The sequence below is a fragment of the Drosophila innubila genome, chromosome X (genome assembly GCF_004354385.1).
Source record: "Drosophila innubila isolate TH190305 chromosome X, UK_Dinn_1.0, whole genome shotgun sequence".
Classification (NCBI taxonomy): domain Eukaryota; kingdom Metazoa; phylum Arthropoda; class Insecta; order Diptera; family Drosophilidae; genus Drosophila; species Drosophila innubila.
Window position 1 is genome coordinate 33,028,975 of NC_047626.1, and position 10,020 is coordinate 33,038,994.

Below are 10,020 nucleotides of genomic sequence, written 5' to 3' on the forward strand. Positions count from 1 at the left end.
TTACAGGTGCGGTAGTTAGTACCAAAAACAGGTAGCACTCGATAATACCAGGCAATGCTTAAATTTGACCTACCATTCATAATAACGGGATGAAATGGGCTATTACAACCTGTCCGACTGCAATCAACCCCATAAGTTTAAGAGCGAAATTGAAAAAGCAAAATGAGGTAGGTTCGCTCTTATGCTAATAACTCAGCTGTTTCTCCATAGATATAAATTGGTGGTAATAATCCCAGAAAACAAAAAAGTTTTGTCTCTTCATAGATTAAATGATAATGAATGTATCTTAAAAATAATGTACGACGCGTAATTAAGGCAGCTATGCAAATAAAATAGTAAATAAAATGTAATAAATTTTTTCGACTTTTCCTCAAATTTTAAAGTGAAAAAAGCTAAAAAAAAAATTATCATTTTCTTAATTCAAATTTGATATCTCCTTAAAGTACTGGTTTAAAACTAAGACTGTGTATAAATGAAATATAAATATATTCATAAGCTTTCAGAAAAAGTAAAGCTTTGATAAATGTGGGTGCATCTCTGAAAAAAAGTAATAAGCCAGATTTTTGAAAAATTTAAAAAAAAATCCCACCATAGACAAAAAAAAAATGTTTTTCGTCGTTTGGGGCCCCAAATCTATCCAAAAAAGTATGTTTGGCTCTTGTAATTTTTCGGCTGTTGCCTACTGTAATATAGCAAATTTTCCATATTAGCTGTATAAATTGCTAGTCGCCTTTTGCACCCTTCGTGCTGTTTTCGTCACTAGCGCGAACTGCCGTCCGCAGTGATTAAATTTCAATTTAATTCAGCGCTCTGCGAGGGCATTTTAAATTTTCGGCGAGCCAAACGGCATCGAGTTCTCTCAACTGTTCCGTAATTTTATTGATATTTTTTTCTTAACATTTTATTAATCATTTTGATCAGAGTCTTAAATCATATATTTTAATGGAATTTTTATTTAAAAAATATTTCAAGAAAGACATAAATACATATTTTTCCAAAACAAACGGCTAAATGATAAAGTTATACTACAAAATGAATTAAAAATGCCTATAGGTTCACTAACACTTGTACAGTCAAATACAACACAAATATTATATTTTAATGTTCTCTACTGCGTAACTTTGCCCTGCGCATGCTGTAATCCTGTGCACAAATATAGCATGATGATGCTCAGGGCTTGAACTCGCTCCTCCGAGTTGTTTTTCGGGGTGTCCGTTGATTTCCATGGCTTCTCTGATTTCAACCTATTGGAAATAGCTTTTTCAGTGTCATTTAATAGAGTATAACCTTCAGTTTCCGCATCTAATGCAAACTTTAGTTTCGTTATCTGAAATAAAAATACATAATAAACACTATTAATTGAAAGTTTTATTTAATTTAATTGAAATTTTAAGGCCAAACGAAATTCTCGATCGAATCTTCTTGGAAACTTGACTTAAGTGATTTTGTTTATATATATATATTTATTTATGCACGACTAAAAGCAGTCGGCAAAGAAAAATTTACTAAGAAAAAAAATGTTAAATTAATATTAAATATAAATTATGAACTGAAAACACGGGGGTTCCGCCCCCTACTCGCTTCGCTCGAGGTGAGGTGTGGCTACACTCGAGCACGCTCGACAGTAGGATACCCTGAGCCCAGGTACTCTTTTATAGATGTTTATTTTCGACCAATTGCTCCTATGGTAGCTACATAATATATGGAACCGATTTGAACCAAATCTGGTCAGAATGTACAAAATCAAAAAATTCTCTAACAAAAAAATTAAAAACAAAAAACAATGGGCTCAGGGTATAATTAAATTCAAATTGAAAAGTCGCAAATCGTCATCGTAATCGCTCGGAATCGATGTAGACTCTACATGTCAAGAGTAGTTGCGCGCGGCTTGCATATAAACGTATATATGCTGTCCCGCTCGCACGCTCAATTTGTAATGCAGATGTAATTATTGAATTAAAACAAATTCCGAAATATCTTCTCTATTTATGGGTCAATCGCTTTTCACGGTCGTTTAATATGCTTACTTCTCAACTGATTGTTCAGTTAGGGAGTGCTACCTTACAAATTGCGCCTGTTAATTCTTTAAAGCGATTTGTGGGCGAACAGGGCGTGGCATCCAAAATTGGAAACAAACTTGATCTGCGTATGGTATCCAGGAACCAACCTTTGAAGTCTCTAGCTCTTATCGTCTCTGAAATCGACGCGTTCAAACAGACGGACAGACGGACATGGCTCAATCGACTCGGCTGTTGATCCTGATCAAGAATATGTATACTTCTGCCTGTTACATACATTCTTCCAAACACAATATACACTTTTTTGCCCATTTTCAATGGGCTCAGGGTATAAAAAATAAAATAAAAAATTAATTCTGGGGTATGCAATAATTATAAATGTTCCAACATTTGTTGCAAGGATTGGGGAAAACCCAGAAAACTCCAATCAGAGTTCTGAGGAGAAAACGTGAAAGAGGCTATTATAACTGGAGCATAAAACACGAAACGAACCGTGTTAACCGTAATTGGTTGTGCATGTAGGTAATAATAGCTTGTAATTCCTAGTAGACCTGCGGGGGACTGAAAAGCTGAGGCGGCCCAGAAGGTAACTAGAATCGATCTCGCCGATAATAAATTTATGAAGAAAAACAACCACAAGAGTTTTCCTACAATAAATTAAAGACGGAAGATTGAGAAGAAGAAGAAGAAGAAGGTGGTAAACAAAGGCTGGGATCCCAGTTAAAACCACGTAAGGCGGAAAGCAAAAATTGCTTTTGAACTGATTCAAATCGAATCTGTTTTATTTGATACTGCGGGCACCAAATGCATGAACAGTACTTCAGGGTGGGACGAACTAAAGATACGTAAAGGAGTTAAGTGGTGAAAGGATCAATTCATTTTTTCGACCAACGTATAATGAAACCAAGTACTCCTTTGACGTCATTACCTAACAGATTTTATACTTTGCAAAGGGGTATTGTCAATCGTATACGAAAATAAATAGGACCTACTATGACTAAATGTCATGAACATACACTTTGAGCAATTGAGATTTTGAAGAAGCGAATCTGTGTATGAAAATATAAGCTTAACATCATCCGTATACATTAAAATATAAGAATCGGACAGAATAGTGGGTAGATTGTTTATGAAAAGGATAAAAAATAAAGGCACCAATCACGACTTTGAGGTACACCAGAAGTAACGTGGACCGAACTCGAAATGGTTGACCTAAGAAGCACTTTTAGATAGGTGGAAACCCAACTTATAAAGGCGGGAGGGAAACCTATGCAGTTAAGTTTGTAAAGTAAGAGGTCATGGCTTTACTGAAGTCAGTTTATATGACATCAGTTTGCTTTTTCTCTGAAAATGCATCATTTACCAGGGTGGTAAATTCAAGTAAGTTGGTCGTAATGGATTGACCCTTAATAATGCTATGTTGTGCAGGGGAAATTATCGGTTTACAGAGATGCTGCAAAGAAGAAACAAGTATTTCAAATAATTAAGGAATAATTTTCCATTGAAAGATTGAAGATTCAAGGAATAGATTAAAAGCTTATGCAACGGAGCAGCTAAAGAAGAGCAGCATTCCTAAAGGAGACAACTAGGAATGTTGTCTGGCCCAGGAATGAAAGAAGATTTTAAAGATCTAATTGAAGAGATTATATTGTTATAAGGAATAGAGGGAGCAAACATAGTGTTTGATTGAAAATAGAATAAGGATAAGATAAGATGGAAGTGGAGATTGGAGAGTAGGTGGATTGAAAAAAGTTAGCAAATGGTTCAGCGGCTGCAGAGTCGTTGCTGGCATTATCTATCCCATGAAAAAAATAGGAAGGTTAATTGGGGTATTTACTCTTCAAGAAATCAACTTTGTAAAATTGTTAAGGGTCACGGGAAAACTGTCTTTTGCATCGAGCTAGATAGTTTTCGAAGCAAAGCGGACTTAAAAGGGCAAAGTTTGACTTGGGTTGAGCTGCAACGGGTATGTTCGAGTATGATCGAGCTCCAGAGCGAAAAGTTCGATCAAATCAACTCAACGACTCGGTCGCAACGGGATAGATCGAGTCACGGGTCTCTTTGATAACGATCGATTAGCGGGTTTGATTGTTTTGCTTTCGAGCATTTCTGGTCGAGTAGCGCTCGAGTCATACGATCGGATTAGATCGTGATCGTTTGTGAGCGTTCGTTTAGATCTGATCACGTTCGAGTAGCAACGATCTTCATCGATCGTGATCGTTTGTGAGCGTTCGTTTCGATCGAGTCAAGAGTCCTGATCGAACTTGCTGACTGATTTGATTTGATTGTGATTGTTCGAGTATGATCGAAAACGACAGTGTTGTTTTTGTATTTGTCTGCTTCTTCTTCTTAGTAAATGTGTACATATATACATGAGTATTTATAGTTATGTTAATGCATTTGTATACATTTATTTAATTTTAAATATTTTTTTATTTATTTAATGTCAACTTAGAGCAGTTGATTAAAATTAAAATAAAATGATGAAAAATGTCTGTTAAAAAATACAATTTTAAATTAAAACTAAAATCAAAAAATAAAATTAATTAAAATTATAAAAAGTATAATTTATTTTATATTATTTAAAGGTTAATATTATTTTCCGGTCTGTAAAAAAATTACAATACTTTTATTTTATTATGGGCATGTGTAATTGCGTATATGTATGTATATACACACATATTTACGTACTTAAGTATACGCAGCTCGTAATTTATTTTACAATTAACGTTTTAAGCATAAATACTATTGCATTTTTATACATATTTACACACATAAATACATATCATTGTAAGCGCAAATGCTGCCATGTGCGCGCTGTGTCTCGCACATTTTCTGAACGAGTCAACTCGAGTATGACTCTATGATCGATCCGATCGATTAAACAAAACGGGTATGCATCAAATCAAATCAGCCAGCAAGTTCGATCATGACTCTTGACTCGATCAAAACGAACACTCACAAACGCTCAAATATCATTTCGATCATTGCTACTCTAACGTGATTGGATCGAAACGAACGCTCACAAACGATTATCATGAGCGCGAACGATTTGATACGAAATCATAAGCTGCCCTCTATTTGGGTATTTTTTTTTTTAAGTAACCCGCCGCTAGCAATTAAAAAAAATATAAAATACGAATAGTTTTTCTTTAAAAATGTGAAGCTCGATTTAGGTTTTAGACCCATGGTTTCTTGGGCAAACCTTCTCGGAATTCGTGCATTTTGACCAGGATGGCGAGCTGAGTCTTTACAGCCATATCAGACTGTTTTATTGCAAACTAGTCTTTCGGCTTTGAAGCTATCTTGATAAAACTTGGTACAGTCCGACTTTGTTGCAGGCAATACATAGATATGTCGAAACCTACCGAATTGGATCACTATATTTCTGGGTGCCACAGATATCAAAACCAACCTAAAATCTCCCAAAACTCCATACTTTTTTGACAGATTTTCGGTTGGTTAAGTTTTCTGTGGCACCCCTGATTATATAGCTTTCGACCTTAGTGTAAAAAACATTGTTGTTTCTGGAAATATCTAATAGAAACCCACATATTGAGAATTGTATTGTCGCACACATCCTGGCCTTTGCTTTTAATCGTCTTATTATATCAATTAGTTGTCATAGGAACGATTGGTCCAAAAGTAAAAATTAGGCTATACGCAAACTAGAAAATGCTAGTCTCATCATCGTAGCGACATTGTCACGACATGTACTTGTAAAGCTAACTACAATCTAAATTTTACAAAAATAAATTTTAAGCATGTCTTTAAATGTATTTAAGCTTCGGCGTACCGAATACAACACTTCTATCGTTTTTTTTTTAGTGCAATTAGAAGGAAAACAAACCAGTTCATTTATTTTAGCCACTCGCCGATCGGGCGGAACTTCCGAGTAGAGGTGCTTACTGTAGTTCTTGGCCAGGTTCATTAAGTCCTCGTTACTAGCATGTGTTACAACTGCCTCAGTAATCTGAACGACTTGTTCAAAATTGAACGATGTGCATTCTAACGGTAGTGCATCTAAATGCTGAGTGACCCTCTCAAATGGATTTGGATGATGTTGTTTTGAAGTGTCCTCCGATATCAACGCCTTTCTAAATTGAAAATTAGTTTAATTACTTTGTTAAGTGATTCTCGTGAGTAACTCACCGCGATTGCATATGTTGCGGACTCGGAGGCAGGCTTTTTGAGTTAATTTGTGAATTATTGCCAGACAGTGAAGACACTATACCTGGTATATCCAGATTACTGGCTTGCCGCTTTATTCCTTGTGTCAGCATTCCCGTTAAGCTAGCTCCGTGCACGTCAAGGTTGACTTGCTGGGTCTGTTCACAGCTTCCTTCTGAAGCTGTCTCGTCTGTTTGCAAGCCATTGGAACATTTCGGGTTTAAAATTTCCATATATTCTGGTTGTGTAATTGTCAATTCTGGTTTGCTGACTACCGCTGTAGGGGGTGAAAGAGTCGTTTGTACGGGTCCGTAGCATTCAACGGGTCCACAGACGGTCGCATTCTGACATTTGGCAATGCACTTTTTGTGGCAGCACATGGTACAGTTCTTACACTGCATAGCATCCTTTAGCCAAATTTTTTTTCCACAAAAATCGCACTGTGTGGCGCGATGAAAATGGGTTCGAATAAAGTTATGTGCTTTTGACACAGCCTGTATCGTTGTATTGCTAGCGCTAGTGGCTGCACAATCTACTGAAGTATTTGAAGATTTCAGTGACACCGTGTCCGCAAGATAGTCTTCTTGAATTTTGTCGCTGTTAGCTGACTGAGATCTAAAAAAAAAATATTATCCTTAGATTTGCAAGTTATAGTGCGAAATATTACAATATACTTGACTGGAGATGAGCTCCTAACTGGACATTTAGTTGTGTTCTCGGTTGCAGTAGCATTTGGATTGCCATTCCATGAAAATCCGAATAAAATGTCACCAAAGCAAAGGTTAGGATTAAACCCAGACTGATTGGACAACGCGTGCGCTTTTCTGTTGAAATATGTATTAAGTTAGGAATTGTTTAACAATATTCAAAACTTACACTGGTAGTAGAGTTGCCGGATTTAAGGCTATCCGCTTGAGGCATTGACTTAGACTGGTTTCGCAGCATTCGACTAATATCTGGCCAATCTGTATATTGTAGTAGCCGAGCAGTGCGCTTTCACCATCACACTTTCCAAAGACACATACATTAAGAAATCGACTATTGGAATCTAACTGAAAGTTGGATAGATCGTCCATGTGAATAAGGGGACTAAGAGTACAATCGATGGTTGAGTGTTGATAAAAGTAAATGACTTCATCGAGTGGCTTTTCAGAAGCTGAGGAATACTTATCATCGCTTGTATAAGCCGACTTTAAATTGTCTTTATCCTTCAGATAGTCGCCGCTATCACGGCTTATCGTCTTCTTGATGGCCTTCGCAATTTTATTTGACTTTTTTGGTGAATTGGTTGGTGTACAGCTCAGACCTGACTCGCTGCAGTTGCGGCCAACACTTGTCTTTACTACCAAAAGTTTTGAATTCATCTCTGTCTCTTCAATGTCTGATTTGACAGTGGCGGGAATATCGCACAAATCTTCATATTGCTTTAAATCCTCCAATATGGCATCGTTACGGATGATACCAGGAATGACGCGCTCAATGCGTAAACAACAGACTGTAGACTGTAGGCTCTTGACTATTTTGGCTATCTGCTGAATGGTTGTTACTTGCTTACCCTCAATGGCAACAAGCGTATCGCCAGGCAAAAGCTTTGACTTACAGGCTGGTGTGTTTGGCAGAATCGACTCGATTTTGACCTGGCTGGTGATCTGTTTAAATACAATACCAATCTGTTGATTCTTAGCTTTATGTATTTTTATGTCCAATGATATTAATACATGACGGTTATCCTTTTGTTGCGCCTCTATGAAGGGCACTGGTGCCAGTGTTATAGTGCAGTAGATGTGGCTTGTACCTGGCCATGCCATCAGTCGCGATAGTTCTGCCACTCGTACGACAAGCCCTCCGTTGGGCTGTATATCACAGTCACCACTCTCATCCTCTGCCGCCCAATGAAAGAAAGGTTTGTAACGTAGCTTGTAGTTGGGCAGGGTATGTTTTCGACGCACCGCCTTGCGTATTTGATTTGATATAAGGTTTGTAATATTTGATTGCATTTGGCGCCCTTGGTATTTTGACTCAACAACTAAGTTTAGTTCTGGATCGCCCAGAAAGCTTAGAGACCAATGAGTGTAGGGCTTTCGAGTAAACTGTAGTCGTGCCATGCCAGATAATTGTTTTACTAAAGGTTATATAACAATATGCTCAACACAATAGCTTGAATACTTTTATTTTTTGTGTAATCGTTACCTTTTAACATAATGGAGCCTTTCTTGCCCAGAACCATGTCCGCATCAATCGAAGTTGAAAAATTTCCGACATAATTAATATCCAATAACAAGTCCAAATTCTCAATGCGCTGCTCTGTTTCGTCGAGTTGTACGTTATGTACCGAAAGCGATCGTATATCTGGAAACTGATCGCCTAAATCCAGTTCCTTGATCTGAAATATTGTTACAATCAATTTTTTTGTTTTGTAATCTATCAAATAAACTTACCGTCAGCTTATCCAATAGTTTTCCGGTAGTTGTTTTAGTAATAAGTTCATCTAGTTCAATAGAAAGCTTACGATAGAACCATTTGCGTACGCCATTCGAATTCTTAAATTCATGAAACAGAAACTGCATTACAAAATTCAAAGAAACTAACGTTGATGAGCTCTGGACATTGCTCTGAAATATTTCGCAAGTGCTTCCGTCGGTTTGTCTTGTATTTAGATTTCGGGCTGTTTGCTTAATATTCTGAGATATCATAAAAATGGATGTTGTTACAATATATAAAATTCCAAATTAAATAATAATATCTTAAAGGTAACTTACCAGGGGTAGAGTATATTTAGCATTCATCTGTTTCTGTTCCTCACTTTCATCGGGTAGATTTGAAAACTTTATGAAAAGCAAATACTGAAGTAATATCATGACTACGCCACCAATTAGCAGGAATATCAAACAGAGCAACAATATATTGGAGATAGGTATTTCCATTTTAATACGTTGTTATCGTATACGCCGTTTTCTAACGCTGCATGCAACTTCAAATTACAGGACTATTTTCTTGGCAATGTGCGAGTGATAAGTCTTTTAGATATACTTATGTACACATACGCTTTACTTTATGCCAAGCATCGTCAATGTCCATAGAAATTGACAATATGACTCTAAATGCTAGCTAATCACTCCGTCCATCTGTATTCTGATGGTATTCTCTTGTAATTCAAGGTACTAAATTTATTTAATAATTTGGCTTTTAGCCAACTACAATTGCCTAAATATACTACAAAAATAAAATCGATACTAATACTTACAACTGCGCAAGTCACGCTGTCAGCTGACTTGTATTGCATTGTAAAGTGACCATACTCGCATGTATGGAAACATTTATTTTAACCCTCTAACGGGTAAGACCGTCTGTTGACGGTCATCCGTTTTTTAAATATAAATGGAAAACTAATACAATTTCTGTTCGAATATATTTTTTATATATTATGAGTTGATTTTCTGAAGTTTAAAAACTATATAATTATTTTCCGATGAACCGTTATTTTACAGAATTTTGTTAAGCATTGAAATTGTGGAAAATACCAAATTTAATTATGACCAAATAAATTGCAATTTCAATCGCCAAAAAAAAATATATTGATTCAGTCTATCGATTTGCGGACTAGACTGTTAGTAGGTAACATTATTCTCTTATGATTTGTAGAAAAATAAATACAAAAATACAAGTAGAAGTATTCTTATACCTTCTGTAGACGGTCTTGTCGGTTTGAGCGGAAACAAATCTGGCCGTTCGATTGCATCACAAGGGAATATCATACGCTACTTTTAACGATAAGTTTGCTCATTTCTTGATTCTAAAATTTTTTTTGAGTTGATAATCACTATTGTAACTA

General features: G+C 36.3%; 1 protein-coding gene across 1 annotated transcript; it reads right to left on the reverse strand.

The window, feature by feature from the left end:
- Positions 1–935: 935 nt before the first annotated feature.
- LOC117793959 (PDZ domain-containing protein 8) lies at positions 936–9,334 on the reverse strand. Its single transcript, XM_034634424.1, has 8 exons — positions 8,948–9,334; positions 8,627–8,869; positions 8,379–8,571; positions 7,065–8,310; positions 6,863–7,012; positions 6,171–6,803; positions 5,869–6,115; positions 936–1,327 (listed from the first exon to the last, which is right to left on the reverse strand). Exons 1-8 carry the CDS (start codon positions 9,110–9,112, stop codon positions 1,109–1,111), a joined length of 3,096 nt encoding a protein of 1,031 aa, XP_034490315.1. The 5' UTR covers positions 9,113–9,334; the 3' UTR covers positions 936–1,108.
- Positions 9,335–10,020: the final 686 nt, after the last annotated feature.

Excerpts from the sequence above, each read along its gene's own strand:
- LOC117793959 (XM_034634424.1), bottom strand. The coding sequence starts at position 9,112 with ATGGAAATACCTATCTCCAATATATTGTTGCTCTGTTTGATATTCCTG. Across the intron at positions 8,870-8,947 it reads CTAAATATACTCTACCCCTG|AATATTAAGCAAACAGCCCG; the intron begins GTAAGTTACCTT and ends ATGATATCTCAG. Across the intron at positions 8,572-8,626 it reads AACTATTGGATAAGCTGACG|ATCAAGGAACTGGATTTAGG; the intron begins GTAAGTTTATTT and ends ACAATATTTCAG.